The following is a 15,910-nucleotide window of genomic DNA, read 5'->3' as shown; positions in this document are numbered from 1 at the left end:
GAGCGATTGCCAAGGATTACATAAATTAAATGTTACTCGTTAATTTTTCATAGTTAAAGTCTTATTTACAATCATTTAGTATATACAAAAAATTGATGAATTAATAGGAATCATTACATTTATTGATAATATCACGACGCTGTGCTTAAACGAGATATACATATGGCTAACTGCTTTCTATTGAACTACAAATATGTTTAATATCCAGTACATAATGCCTATGGAACAGTTTATTTTATAAAAAACGAGCTAATGAAAGTAAAAACTTGTAATCAAGTAAAACGCGAAGATAAATTGATGAAACATGAATTGTTCGTAAAATAACATTAAAAGCAGATGATTTTGTGAATTAATTGACAATTCGATTCTCTACGAAATATATTCCTTCAGACATTTGCTTCTAAATCCGCAAGTTTCTGGAGTACTTAGAGAATGAGTTTAAATATTAATTCACAATATTTCGGTCATCAAATCCCCGATGACTTCGATAATGAGCGATGAGAGACAAAAATGCTAGAAGAAAACATTTCGTTAAGAATTTAATTCTCCATTTCTCCACTGATCAATTCAAGAATTTATCCTCTGATTTTCCTCAAATACAAAGAATGGAAAAAAATCTTTATTACAAAGACTCCTTGCATCCGAGTCCAGCGGACCAATTACAAATACCTCCAACAGGATCAAAGGACAATTTATTAGGACAAGAGTACTCAGTGGGCACGACCTGTCCCCCAACCATCTTAGCGCAAGTGATGAATTTTTTGCACGAAAATGGATGCGCAAATGTTCCCTGATCCAAGCAACCAATCCTCCCACTGGCTGTCACATAGATTTTGTTCTTCAACTCGGGCTTCACCGAAATACGCACCTCCTCATCGACGTAGTAATCGTAATCAATTATGGCAGGGCGTCTTGGCCTGTTCGTAATGACTTTAGCTTCTTGAGAGCCAGTGGTAGGCCTTTGTCTTCTTCTTGATGGTGTCGTTCTGGTGATTGGTGTTTCAGTGATACCTTTGAACTCTTCGAGTCTATGCCTCTGTCCACCTCGGTTTCTCGAGATTTCTTTACCTATCCATAAGACAATCTCTTCATGTTTATTCTCGATTTTAGTACTTTGAGAGTCGTTAGGGAGTTGAACATTGTGAAGTGAAATGAGATCCAATACGAATGTAACTAGTGGGTCTAGATAAAAATTTCGAAAGACGAAAAATATCTTGATATTTTCGATAAATCTACGAGCTTCACACTGATAGAACGACTCATTTATGGTTAGCAACGCTTGTTAACTATAATCCTTCGATATTTTCCTCCAAACCGACTAATGCCAGTGATATATCGAAAATCATGTCCTCTAATATTGCTCTTGCCACTTCAATACAAAATTCGTTAGTAGATAAAGACAACAATACAAAAACACTCTTCCACTCTAACATTTAGGAAGACAAATGAAGATGATGTAACGATTAATTACGTAGATTTGTTGAGGAGTCTCTGCACCATCCGGAGACTTAAATGATGATAGTCGAGAATTTTTTTTTAGATTGTTAATTGAATGGTGAAACGTTGAGTTCTTTCATAGCTGGAGGGAAGAAATCAATTAGAGAATTAATTGAGAGACGCAGAGTACCAATACCAAGAGGAACGTGAAAGATAGATAATTATGAAGAAAGTAATGTTCATTAAACTTTGATGTAATTCTATTTAATTCGAACGGTTTTTCAGTGATGGTGATGAGGTTTACCTGTCTCAAAAGAAGCAACCACTGATGGATCTATCAGTGTCACTGCGAGCTCTTGCGCACGACCAGTTTGGTCGGTATTTTTGGTTGTCGGCACTATGAATCTACTCGAGTAACGACGATCTGCGGTTTCGTATTCTGGAATCATAACAATTCTCGGTTCAGATGAAAAAATTCCTCTCAATCCCTCCCCTTTGAAGATTTGTGCAAGAAACTCAATTAGTCTTTCAACAATCTTTTTCTGTATTCGGTTTGAAACTATCTTTGAATCTATTCAGCATTAGAAAATACTTGGAAAGGCTTGTCTGTAGTGAATAAAATTCCAATATGGCTGATAATTGCAGAAATATTCATAAAATAATCTTGGGTCATTTTGTCTAATTCAAATTTTCAAGTTTCACTAACCAATAGCGTAGCTCTTCGACGTAGTGGGTCTAATAATGCTACCAGGTCTTCTCAAAAAGTTCCCCGAATGCCTCAGAGCTCCCACCTAAACATGAAAAACAATTAAAAGACTCCACCTCACGAACCTTCCTAAAACTATAATGATCCTCATGATGATCAATTAGACAAGGAGGTACAGACTAATCGCAAGCGTTAATACAGAAATTATCTAGACTATTCATAGGAGAAAATAGTAGATTGTGCGACCAGGGCGCAAAGTCGTGTTTTTTGCACCCATGTTACGCATAAGACCTTTTCATCATGTCTGTACAATTAAATTCGTATTTTTCTCTTTCTAATCCAAATAAGTCGGGTATTCCCCGTTTTCTTGCTTCTTGCTATGGCAGTTTTCCAAAAGGTCTGATTAAAAAAATATATAAAATATAAAAAATTGTTGATGTGCCATGGCCTTCAATTTGCAATATATTAAAATATGATTGTCCATAACAATTCTGAGCAAAAAAAAATCGAAAAATTGGAATTTTAGAGATTCTTCAAAAATGAAGTAATCAGTTAATTCTTCAAAATGAAAACCACATGTTTTTCAAAATCAATAATTTGGTTCTGGAAGCTAGAAACTTTTTTTTTCTGTCCAAGTAATGGGAATATTTTAGAAAAGGGGTGTCCAACTATATTATACTTCCTGATCAGAGAGAAAAATGAAAATATTCCGTACAGTTATGATGAAAAAAAAAAAAAAAACATGTAAGCGTGACATAATCCGAAGCACACACTCTAAAACATCAAAAACAAGAGATTAACAGAAATTCAGAGTAATAAAAAATCAGAATGAATGTTATTCGAGAAGTAGTCATGTTTCTTGTGTTCGACGAAGCCCAACATGTCCCGCAATGCTGCTCAATTATTGAGGCGTTAGGTGACAGGACAAGATCCATCATCTCGGTATTGTTAGACCTTCCACTGTTATTAGCATTTGTAGGGGAAAAAATTGTGTTTATATCTCCAATTGGTCTGAAGATGTGGAACTAGAACTAAGGCTCGGAGAAGAGACCCACAGCAATAGCAATAGGCGTGTTTATTTGCATCAGAGGCATCTTCTGGATTTTATTTATAACTTAGTCGTTTGTTCATCTTTTTTTTTTCTTAAACTGACCTCCCCAAGGACTTCTGCATGACTGCTCTCAGCGATGGCTTGATCGTCTTCTTTAATGGATTCTGTTTGAGGGTTCTTGAGGGTAGCTTCATTGTTTGGATTATCGTCTTCATTTTTGAAAGCTTCTTCGGGCACTTCTGTGGATGGGAAACTTTGCTCGGTCGTCGTACTCGTAGTCTGGCGTGTTCTACCTCGCCCTCTACCTCGGCGAATGATTCGGCCTCTTGTGGGAGGTGCAGATGGAATTGGTGTTGTTGTAGATAGTGATGACGCGGTTATAGCAAGCGCTTCTGATGATTCTGATGACTCGGGTCGACTTCTGGGGGACTGCAGACGTCGACGAATTGATGAAAATGGACGAGGTTTTCGCTGTGTAGGAGCACGAGTGATTGATGATGAATGCTGGTAGCGAAATCTCCCTCGTGATCGAACATTTGTCAGAGTTCTTTTTGATGATGTTTCAAGGGTAGACGGTGATTTTGTGGAGGGGGTGGTGGACACAGGATTTACTGATGAAGATGAAATGGGAGCTGTTGATGGAGCAGTTACATGAGTTGATGAATACGTTTCTATGGTTGATACAAATGGAATAGAATTTTTGGTATCTCCAGGGGTAAGAGGAGTTACATAAGAAGCTTTAGTTGTTGGAATTTGCGAATCTAAAGTTGGACTCGAAGTTTGTTCATCTTTTTGAACGAATGGAATGATTTTCAAAATTATTGTCGATCTATTTTCATTGATTCTATCTATATATTCATCAACTGAACTTGTCTGAATTATATTTGCAGCTTCCGTAGTAACTTCTTCCATATCTTTTATTTTTGGAGTAGAGTCATCAACATCTGGCAAAATCTTCTCTGATGGTTCATCAATTTCAGTCTTGTCTGTAGTGAAACTTCTGGGTGTGGTGGATGCCATTGCCTCATAATAATTGGCCGTTGTCGTATATTCTTCATTACTTTCTCCTATTGCGACATTTGATTCATTCAATTTTGCTAGCAGTCTACCATCAGTTGTCGTGCCATCCACGAAATTTGTCGTTGATTTTTCTTGTCTGAGGGTTGTCCTCTCCGTATTATTTCCTTCCTCATTCACGTAATTTTCGGTTTCGATTTCTAACTCTTCGTCTTCGATTGCTTTTAATGGATGATAAGTTGTGATTTCTGGTGGAATGGTAGTCACCTCGCGATCGTCAATTATTCCTTGATTGAGAGTCGTTTCAATTGGTCGGAAAGTTGTTAAATAATTGTCCAAAACTCTAGTAGTTGTTCCTTCTGCAGCTGTTGTAATTTTCGTACCATCAACTTCATTACTCCATACTTCAGAGCTCTCCGTAGTAACGAATTGAGTAGAAACTTCATTATCTATTTCAGTCGTTGTAGGCATCATATCGGATGTAATTGTTGAAGGCAGTTCTGTAGCCAGTTCCGTCAAATTAATTTTGTCAGTCACCCTAAGAACCTCTTCGAGACTTTTAGTGATGAAGAAGCCTCTAACAGGTTCATCACTATTGTGGATCAATACTGAACTTCCTCGGAGAGTCGTTGGCTTCACTGTAGTCACTAAATGCTCGTTCATTGCAGATGTCGAAAAAATATTGTTAATGACTTCGGTGTTTTGAGCATTTTGATCAACATAAGTAATCCTAGAATTTCCTCTTCTCCTCACATTTCTTCTTCTGCTACTCGTCCAATTAGCAGTTGTTGATTGCTGTTCAACTCTACCTCTTCTCCTAGAACCTCTCAGTGACGATTCATTGGTAACATTATTATCTTCAAGTCTTCTCCTCGACAATCGATTATCCAAAACCTCAGTTTCATCAGATAACAATTGCCCCACCTTCGGGTCATTAATAACTTCAATCTTCAAAATAGTATTGCTAATATTAGGATTAATCGCCCCGTGCGGTAAACTCAGTACAGCAAACTGGTTAATCTTAACTTCCCCACTCCCATAATCATCCAAAATCTTGACCCTCACTTTAATTCCATCCGAATCAATAATCTGTGGTACTTTATTTTCAATCTCGTCATTAAGAGAATTGACCTCATACGTTTGTGTACTTTTAACTGAAGTATCAAACGATCTTGTGATTCCATAGTTAGTATCAATCAGCTGCTTCAGTGTTGGTAGATCAGGTTTGTCAGGAATTTCCAGGTTCACCTGAAAAATATGATATAGATAGTGACCATAAATTCACTGAAAAAATCATCTCTCAGGTGTTCCATTTGCTCTTTAGTGCAGGTTTTTGTATATTTTTTTGGTTCATTATCGGTTGCCAAAGAGTGCGACGACAGTTTCGACGTTCAAGGTCGAGATCATTGGTCGCCATATTGGTGGTTTTTTGAAGCATAGCTCGTGATTATTATCGTCATGGCAATATGTTACATTCATGAATGATGTTTTGTTTGATTAAGATGATGAAATTTGTTTAAATATTAGAACTAATTGGCATTTGTTGGAGTCTATATTCATTCTCTACCGACGAGATCGTTGAAGACTGATTCGATCTCGATGGTAGATGACTCAACACTGGGTTCAGTTACAAAGTATCGAGCACGTCTTGCAAATACTCGTTCAATGGGTAATGTAGATTTTTCAATTGTTCTTTCAGTTGGATCATGAATCTCATTTAGTAAAAAGTATCTCTGATCCTGAGAGGAGGGATAATCCTTGTCGTAATGAAGGGAATTATCATACGGTATTTTTGTTGCTGATGTTAATGACGAGTATTTAGTCTTAATGAGAATTATCTGTCGTTCTGTTGTTCCAGACTCAACGACTGATGTTACTAATCTTGTTACTGATTGTTTTGGTGTTGGTGGGGTATTGGATGGTGGTTTTTGAGACTGTTGTTTTCGGAGTAATGCATCAGCCACGTAATCGAATTTTCGGGCTGGGATGAGGGTTTCCGTGACTGATGACTCGGTTGTCGTTGGTTTTCGGGGGTAGGATCGAGTCTTTGGGGTTTGGCTCTGCCAGAAGCCCACGGGAACGTTAGACTGTTTCTTTGAGGGATTAACCCTATGGTTGTTTGATACTAGAAACTTGAAGATTTGTTCTTCATGTTCGATAGTACCCGTGGGCTCTGCTTCGTTCTCACCAATGAAACGAGTCCTACCCGATCGAAAACCGACGGCGTTCCCCAGTTTCTCGGAGGATTCTTCAGGGAATGAGTCGGGTTCTTTGGAGATTAGGGTGGATGACACTTCTGAATCGTAGATTGGAGTCAGTCCAATTGTCGTTGCTGGTGTTGTATGCTGACTCCAAAATGTTTGAAGGTCTTCATTAATATTAGTGTCTTCACTGACACTAGCTGTGGTTGAAGGAACCGGCCTTCTTCTCACGAACAGGCCCTTTCTGCGAGAATTTATAGCAGAATTGGGAAGCTCTATTGTTGATCTTCCTGATGACCTTGAGCTGCCAAATCTCCGCGTTGATGTTGGAGCAGACGTTGTGGTCGTTGATGAGAAGGCCGGACGCTTCCTCAAGAATTTCCTTCTCACAAACCTGGAAACTGGATCTGATGCTGTTGTACTTACTGGAGTTGTCGTTGGGACTGTTGTTGTAATTGTTGTTGGTTCATCAACATCGATTCTTGTTGTCCTTATTGTCGTTTCTAAAAGATTATCCGCGTCTGATGGTCTCTCAGTCTCTAGAGTTGTTTCAACAGTAACTGTCGTCACGTCATCTGAACCTGTGAGAATTGTAGTCGATTCTATCGTTGTCTTTTCCGAATTATCGAAGATCGTTGTCAATTTGTCGATCAAATCTGTCGTAATTTCGTTGTCTGAAGGTTCCGTCGGGAGCTCAGTCGATCCTGCCTTCTCTTCAGCTGAGAAAATCGACGGAGTCGTGGAGTTTCCGTTATACCTGGAGCTGAAGATAACCTCTGGGTCCTCAGCCGTTGGTAATTCGTTCGAGGGACTTTCCAAATGCGGTCTGATTCGCTTCAGAATTTTTCTCCTTCTTTTAACTTCGATCGTTGATTCTTCAGTTGAGGTGGTAGGAGAGACTGGACGTCTTCTCAATAAAACTTTCCTCTTCAATGGTTTTTTATCCTCCTTCTCTACCTGTTCATTATTTACTGTGCTATTATCGAGATTTATATCATCGAGAGTTGTTGTAATACTTTCTGTTGTGAAATTAGCGTCAACAGGTTCTGTAACACCCGTGGAAACTTCCGTAGGCGTAAAAACTGTTAAAGTCGGGACAGCCTCATCAGAAATTGATGATTCTGTGACAAAACCTAATGATTCCGTCAGTTTTGTTGTCTCATTTTCCAATCCTGATGGTTCAATTACATTCAATACATCCTCTTGTACTTTGAACACTCGAATCTTCGTGATCTTCTTATCATCATCATTATGCCCAATAAACTCCGACCGCGATTGCTTCAAGAGTTCAGAATTATCCGATGCGATTCGGATTATTTTGCTGTCTGTGGGTCTTCTTCTTCGAGAAATCCCAGAAGAGCTGGTTGTGGCTTCAGCCGCGGGTGTCGGTTTTCTTCCCCTCCTAGAACTGAATTTCAATGTGGATATGTCATCAGATGTCGATACTGTACTCTTAGGAAATTCTGCCGTTATTGTTCTTGAAGAATATCTAGCTCCCCCTCTTCTCGTCCCCAGCCTCGATCGACTGATCGTTTGCACTTCAGGCTCCACTGAAGTAATCTCATTGGAGTTATTCTCCACTGATTGACTGATGTCATTGGATACTGTTGATGCTCTTGCTCGTGTTCTTACCCGATTTTGATACGAACTCGACGACCTCGCAAAGTTTCTCGTTGGTCTGTTACTCACCTTGACTCTTGATTGCTCAGTTGTTGATGGTGGTGTTGATAATGATGATGATGATGATGATGCTGTTGTTGGACGTATTCTTCGGGGGTATCCAAAGGGTCTGGGTGAAGATACTACTGAGACTGTTGTCCTTGGTAAAGGAGTTGTGCGAGGGTTCGATGGTGCTGGGAATGTTGTTAGTAGTATTTCAGTGACTGAGTTCTCTACCAGTTTCACTGGTTCTGTTGCTGGCTGGTGAGTTGTGCTTATTGTGGGGTTTGTGGCGTCGGGGAGAGACTCTGTGGAGGGCATTGGAGCCTCTGTGGTGGGGGAGGGGGAGGGAGTTGAGAAGACCTGGGGCTCAGTGGGGGTGAGCTCGAGGGAGCTTGTTGAGGCAGACTCTGAAGTTTCTTCTGATGATTTTGGCGGATCTTCGGGTTCACTGGAGGACGTTGTTGTACTTCTGAAGCGATGGATGTTGGTGTATCTAGAATTATGAAGAGAATTAGATGATTGGGTTAAGGTCGAGTGGCAGGGGGTATAAATACCTGGTTTTTGCAGTCGTTGACTCTTGGGAGACTTCGATGGATTCCGTTGAGGATGGCGGGTCCTCTGCTTCCTCTTCACTTGGAGAACTAAAAAATGAATGATGGATTTGATGAGTAAGAAACGAGGAGGGTTGAGGGTAGTGAAAGGATTTTACTTTCTGTTGTGCTGTCTGCGGGAGAGTTTTGAGGTGTTTTCTTTTTGCATGTCTTTTTCTTCTAAATCGTTGTCACTCCTGCGTATAATTTCATCATTCATTCATTTGAAAACTACCTTTTAGTGATTCTAAATAATTCATGCGTATCACAGGATGCTTATCATTGTCTTTTTTACTTACGCTGGAGTCGTTGGTCTGGCTCTACGAATGTTGACATAATTCGGTGTTACTCGTTTTGGGGATAAATTCCTTTCTTTCCCTGGAACATTACTGACTTCCCGATCATCAGAAGACGCATCATCATTGTCTTGTTCAATTTCTTCATCCTGACCCAGTTCTTCGTTTTCGCCCACTGCAGGTTCATTCGTCGATGATCTAAAGCAGTCATATCATTTAATTTTCCCAGAATTTTTTACTTTTAAATTGTAAGATTCAATAAGTACAACAGGTACACGTGACTTGGTAAATCTCCTAGAAGCAAGACGTTTACGGAAAAATATTGAGTGACTATAACAAAACTCTCTTGACATTCTCTCTTAAACTCGTGCCTCACCTTTGCCGTGCTATTGTAACGTACTGATGCTTATTAGTCCTCCTCAAGCTCTTCACCTCTGGCACCTCATCTAGTCCCTCGAATTGTGATCTCCCAGGTCCATTCTGGAAGGGACTCCTAGAATTCGCCACTTGCTTCGTGTCCTTCCCACTCGTGCCTCCAAACAACTTTGTGGCCTGTCGATTCAGCACCCTCTCATAAAGACTCCTGCTGATCGTAGCAGGCGTAGCTAGGCTTCCCTGAGTAGTATCTCCTGATCCCTTCTCCTGTAGATGCAGCTGTTTTTCGAGCTGCTCGATTCCGCCAGCCTTCTTAATCAGATCTATTAGCTCTTTCAGAACCCTGGGATCCTCAGTGTCCTCAGCCTCTCCGTCTTCACCCTTAAATGCTCTAGAGGTCTCGGTAGTCCCTTCGGTCGTCGTAGCTTCAGTTGTGGTAGTACTAGTAGTCGTAGTAGGTCTGCTTCTACTAATCGTCTTATACAACAAAGCTTTCGCAGTCGTGCTTACAGGCAACTCTTCCTTCTCCTCAGCAGCATTCACCTCATCATCCTCATACTCATACTCCTCGTCCTCTTCTTCCTCAGACTCTGGTTTTGCAGTTGTAGTTCGCTTCGTAGCTTTGCTCGTGGTGACAGGTTTAGGGGTCGTCGAAGTACCTGATGATGTTTTGACCTTTGGACACACGACATTGCGAGGATAATCACAGGAATCAGCTGCTTTATTGAAAACTAGACCGGATGGACACGTGAACTGGTGGGCAACGACTCCAAGACCACCAGGACCACTGTCCAAGCACCAGAAGTACTTCTTGCAGTCTCGAGGATGAGGGAAGAATCCTTCATCCTCACATTTGAAGTCGGAGCCTGGATCTGGGGTCGTCGGAGGTTCCGGGGTGGTTATACTGTTGCTGAGGGAGGATGTATCTTCCTCGGTTCTCTCTATCTTTCTTGTTTGATCTCGTCTGCGGGTTCCTGCGCGAGATTTCAGACGAGTTTTGCGGGGGCGAGTAAGGGTGTTGCGTTCTTCAGGGGATTCAGGGGAATCTTCAGGATCTTCTGCGTCAGGTGGAGGAGTTTTGGGAGTGGGACGAGAAGTCGAGCGAGAGGTGGAAAGACGCTTCCGAGTTGGCTTCGAACCTGACCGACGTGGTGATGAGTATTTTCGTTCGATGGAGGAGTCTGCTGTGCGCTGAGTTCCGTGGGGCCTTGTCTTCTTGCGGTGGGCTTGTGGCTTCGATCTTTCAGAAGTTTTTCTGGAGATAGACAGCATTTTTTTATTAATTTAGGTGGAATTTTAAAGTCCTCGTTAGAGCTAGGGACTTACTAAACGAATTTTATATTTGATGGGATATGTTTCAAAATCGGAAAATTGACGAGCCGGAAAATTGACAAAATAAAAAAAATTAAAAATTGATAAATCAATCAATTTTCGGTTAATTTGGTGATTATCTTGGTAATGAGTGCTTTTGCGAATATATGTCAAAGCAGTTTTTGTATAGAATTCTATAGGTCATAGAAAATAGGCTATCATTTGAGGCGTTTGTATTTCTCTTACTCGCTTCCGGAGAGGAGAGCCTCTTTGGCAGCTTCGATGAGTGGATACGGACGTCCGTGACACTTCCCACGGAAGTCATCATTGTCGATGGACCAGAACATGATGCCTCCCAGTTTCTTCTCTTTGACGTAGAAGGCTTTCACTCGAACTATGTTCTCGTCGTCATAGCCAACCCATTGATTCGCTCGGAAGGCGTAGGGACCCATGGCTTTCTCGTTTGGCTGGACCACTTCCCATTCGTCTGATTTGGCTATATTTTCGCAGATCTTGAAGGAGTCAAATGATTTTTATTGAGTTGCAGTGTATTCAAATAGATATTCGATATCCACAGAATGATTCACAGAATTGAATCATTCTGTGGATAGCTTCGGAAGGATAGGTATTCAAGGAAAATGTTAAGAAGACTTCTTAATGTTTAATTTACTGTGTAAATTAAAAATTCATTTTGTTATTTTTGAATGCCACATGTCCAAATAACACCCTTCGAATTGCCCACAACAAACTGAACATGTACAAGTTTAAAGTATACAATGTGGAATTAAGATTGCATAATTTGTAATTGAGTTGATACATTTCAATTTAGTAGAATTTAATATGTTTCTCGTGTGATTAGAATGCTAGGATTATAATTTTTGTAGACAAGGTTTTAATGCAAAATATCAAATGCAAAGTATCTAAAAATGTAAAAATGGAGAGACACGATTGCGGGTAATAGGCCATTTCGTCGAGAAAATCTCAGACTCACTTCGTAATAAGCCAAGTATCCCTTCTCCCTGGTGGCATCTCCTTCCTCCCCAGGTCCATCAGCAGGAGCCCCAATATCTGTGGCATCTGCATTATAAAGTGTGTAGGATCTTCCATACGTCGGTATACCAAGCACAATTTTCTCAGACGTGACATCATGATTCAAGAGATAACTTATGGTATAATCCTGCGACAACAAAATTGTACAAATTCGATTATTTTTCTGAAGGGAGAGAATAGGCGATGATTGTTACACGAAGTCCATACTGACGATAGTTAATTCACTGTCGTAATTGTACTCATTAGCCTCCTCCAATCCATACAACGGCGAGTGATGATTGACCGCTGGCTCGAATGCCGAGTGATAGTCGTAGGATAGGAGATTGAAGAAATCTAAGTATTCGTTCAACCTCGGTAGATCGTATCCTTTTTCCAGGTACTCAATACCAGCGGGAATTGCCATTGACAGGAGGAGACGTGGTCTACCTGTTTTCGATGACTCCCTTTCGAACTCTTCTCTCAATTCCTGGGAATATTTAACCATTCAAGGATTTATTGCATATAAAAAATGGAAGAATTTAAAAAAGAATTGTGCCCATTATTTTCAGAGATTAATGTGCATCTATTTTCGAAGCTAATGGGTTTGAGGAAAAATGTTAAAGAACATATTGTAGGCAATTTTCTAGATTATTAAATGGATTTTTAAATTAAATGGATTTTGCGGTTTAGATGTGCCTCCAAACGGGAGAAAAATAATAAGTTTTAGTTCGAGCAAAATTCTAAAAATCTCTCCCCATTATCGCGCTGGGTACTCTTGCAACTGAGTTACTGGGATTCCCAGAAATTCTTCCTTTCGCATTTCACTTCACAAAGCCGCCTAGCTCCATGAGACATTGAATAAATTTAAAGAGAATTATAATTATTGAGGAATGGCAACGTAAAGGAATCATTAAATAGAATAAATACGGTCGTTAGTCAAGATTTCTTCAATTATTTAAGCCGATTTGGCTTTCAGGGGAGTTTTTGAGGAATACCTTTGGATCTGAAGAAGATAGCAAGATTTTCGTGATTAACTTTTTTATAGAGCGAATTGAGAGCTATAAAAAAGTTTACAACAAAAATTTTGTTTTCAACCGTAGATTCCGCGATATTTACTGAAAACTGACCAATAGTCGAAATTGCTACTGAAATATCTCGTCACACCCAGAATTTCCCGCGGAAAATGTCACCCGGAATTTTCTTTTAAGCTAACTAGTTTCATAAATATTATAAAATGACGAAAAAAATTTTTTGAAAAATTTCAATAATCTACAATTAACCGGCAATTAATCAACAAACCTGTACGAGATCGGCGTAATTATTCTTATCCCGTGGCTTTCCACCGTCCCTGAATGCCGGATACTCCCAATCTAGGTCGAGACCATCGAAGTGATTTTGCCTGAGAAATTTGACAGAATTTTTCACCAACTCCCTTCTCCTCTCGGGATCAGCTACCATGGGTGAAAATCTACTTGAGCCCTCATTCCATCCACCAATGGCCAGCATTGTCTTGAGGTTTTTATTATACGTCTTGAGACCAGTGAACTTGGCATATCCACCTAAAACCAATTATCCGTAAACCTTGATTCCTCAGACTGCAATTTTCAAACATTTCAGGGCAATTTATCATGCCAGTGTTTTCACTACCTTTCTCAATGTCTTGGTATTTGTCGAATGGCTTGAGTGTGTTGTCCTTGGTGAAACCCCCAAAGGCATAAATAAGATGGGTACAGAGGTATGGATTTATGTTCTGCGGTGAATATTTCGCTGTCCCTGGCCTGTACACCGACCAATTTGTGTAATAACATACGATTCTCTGGTCACCATTGCCTGAAATAATTTTTTCAATCAAAAGTGTGGGAAAATTTTGGGAGAAATTCGTCAATTTGACGTGTGACATTAGAATGTTTAATTAAATATGCATTATTCCGTGCTGGCTTAGCTCATCGGAACGAACAAGTGAAAAGATTGAGGCTTCTACACGTGAACGTAAATGGACGGTGGAGAAAACTGCGAGAGAAATTGAAACTCCAGTGGACTTTCGTTTAAAAAATTCTTAAATACCTTTTATTTTTTATTATTAATGGTGGAGGCGAGTTGTGACATTTTAGAGGCACTCCCGGTGGCTGAATCAACGTTATTATTGGGTAATTTTCGTGAAACTGTTGGCATTTATGCATATTTTGTTGTTTAGAAACTCGAGGAGTTTTTTTTAAATTGATGTCCAGGTTGTGTGGTGAATATTTGTGGGAGGTAGGGGTTTAGAGATCAGTGTCTAATGTCGGGAAATATGTATATCAAAAAAGGAAGTTTGAGTCAAATCAATCTGATGAACAAAAAATTCGGGCCGGGCATTTTCCTCTAAAATCAATAATCAAAAATTTATCCGGTTGGTTTCGAGATATTGGGCAAATCAGGTTTCTTATTTATCATTATTTTTACTGTAATTTCATGACGAAACTTACAGTCATTGATAGCGGAGAGTCCTATCACCATCCATAGAGCCAGTGTCGTGACCCTCACTCCCTGCAAAAGAAAATATTGATGGAATAATTATATCTGTCTCGTTTGTGAAAATTTCCGTCTCAATTGACTCCCAATGCTACATTAATTGTATTGGGCAATGGTCTCCGGAGGAAGTGACACGCCTCGTCGCACGTCTACACTCACATTTCTACATGCGTTCTGTACCTGCAACATCCGTTTGGAAAATACAGTAAGGGGCCACTGTCTGCGGCCCTTTTCCCCCGTTTTTTTCATTCTATCGATAAAACGGAATGCGGATATGGATTGTTTCACGAGTCAATTGATATTAGCGTCACGTTAAAAATGGGTTTCGTGAGTTGAATGATCAAAAGCCGCGATTGACATGGGAAAAAGTGTCTTTGAACTTTAACGGCAGAACAAAAATTCCCAAGTGGTTTTTTTCGGGAGGGAAATGACCAAACGTGATGAATCAAATTATTTTTTTGTGATAATTGTTCATCCATTTTGAAAAACATTGCATTCAAGGAGAAATTGTCTATTGAAATGTACAACATTTTGTCGTAATTATTCTGACAAAATATATGAAAAACTTTTTTTTTTTCGAAAATGAGTGATACTGCGGAAAAATAATGCCTGACGTTTTTTCTTCTTACGAAAAAATCTGAAGAAATTTCTAATGAGAAATGTCTCTCGACATTTCTTCGTAAAATCACTCATGCGCGGAATAATTGCAAAATTATTCTCACAACAAGAATAACTAAAACATGAAATTCTTTTCAACTCGACACATTTATCGATTTATCTAGAAAATCGTTGGAGTTGTAGAAAAATGTCGGAATATTTTTTTCATAGTTGAAGAAATTTCTAATAAATGCAATTTAATTGAAGTTTTTTAAATCGTGCAGTACTTAATAATCCCATGGTGAACCCACCAGTGGAAGCGTTGAAATAAACCAATAAATTCTAACTTGACTTTCTATGAAAATTAACAGAAATCAGAAAAATTCAAGTGACTATATTCTTCAAATTTCAATTTCATGATCATGTTCACTTCGATTTAGCCCTTTGCCCCGAATCTAAGGGAGATAACGTAATTTTCGTAACGACCTTTTTTGTAGGGCGACTTGAGGGCTACAAAAAAGGTCTTCACAAAAATTTTGCTATCTCCCTTAGATTTCGAGATACTCATTGAAACCTGGCCAATAGTAAAAATCGACTCGAATCGTTTTACCGCTTCGCTGCTGAATTAAATTCACTGTCGCTCTCCTGAAAATTACCACCCAACTGTCCATGTAATGTGATTTTTTTCCCCAACTACCTCAACCAAGTAATTTCCATCAATTTTCCACTCCATAAAAATCTAAAAATGTTCTCTCATTTCAAACTCGTTTAATTGCAAAAAAAATCATCGGAAACGATCTAAACAGCCGTAATGATGAGAACAAAGAGGAGCCGTGACACATTAGATGTTACATTTATTATCCAGTCGGGAGTGTATCGGGCGATGCCGCACTGTAGTCGTTATGCAACTAGTGTGTAAAGAGAAAGCAAGAAAAAGAATTTGGAAAAAAAAATAAAGAAGGATTGGTTTGACTGAGTTCGAGACACTCAACCACTTTCTCCGGCCGGTGTTTCGGGTCCAGGAGACGTAACTGCCGTTACGTCGTTGGGTGGCACTTCATGCCAATGTTAATTAAACAGCGATTATGATTATCTGCCCCCCCCCCCTCTTCAAACGCCCGATAATT

The 15,910-nt window shown here is 39.5% G+C and overlaps 1 protein-coding gene across 1 annotated transcript in view; it reads right to left on the bottom strand.

Moving 5' to 3' along the window:
• Positions 1 to 622: 622 nt before the first annotated feature.
• LOC107035884 (mucin-5AC) overlaps positions 623 to 15,910 on the bottom strand; it is a 21,589-nt gene continuing 6,301 nt past the window's right edge. The window contains exons 2-15 of the mRNA XM_015253515.1: positions 14,141 to 14,201; positions 13,323 to 13,505; positions 12,975 to 13,234; positions 11,908 to 12,162; positions 11,638 to 11,823; positions 10,893 to 11,158; positions 9,337 to 10,590; positions 8,964 to 9,158; positions 8,784 to 8,861; positions 8,629 to 8,715; positions 8,102 to 8,567; positions 2,144 to 2,228; positions 1,742 to 1,876; positions 623 to 1,068 (exon numbers count right to left, since the gene is read on the bottom strand). Coding sequence (XP_015109001.1) covers positions 623 to 1,068; positions 1,742 to 1,876; positions 2,144 to 2,228; positions 8,102 to 8,567; positions 8,629 to 8,715; positions 8,784 to 8,861; positions 8,964 to 9,158; positions 9,337 to 10,590; positions 10,893 to 11,158; positions 11,638 to 11,823; positions 11,908 to 12,162; positions 12,975 to 13,234; positions 13,323 to 13,505; positions 14,141 to 14,201 — 3,957 coding nt within the window. The remainder of the gene's footprint in view (positions 1,069 to 1,741; positions 1,877 to 2,143; positions 2,229 to 8,101; positions 8,568 to 8,628; positions 8,716 to 8,783; positions 8,862 to 8,963; positions 9,159 to 9,336; positions 10,591 to 10,892; positions 11,159 to 11,637; positions 11,824 to 11,907; positions 12,163 to 12,974; positions 13,235 to 13,322; positions 13,506 to 14,140; positions 14,202 to 15,910) is intronic.

Source organism: Diachasma alloeum, unplaced genomic scaffold, assembly GCF_001412515.2.
Source record: "Diachasma alloeum isolate Michigan unplaced genomic scaffold, Dall2.0 Dall_scaffold_00201, whole genome shotgun sequence".
NCBI lineage: Eukaryota > Metazoa > Arthropoda > Insecta > Hymenoptera > Braconidae > Diachasma > Diachasma alloeum.
This window is presented reverse-complemented; position numbering and strand designations above follow the sequence as displayed.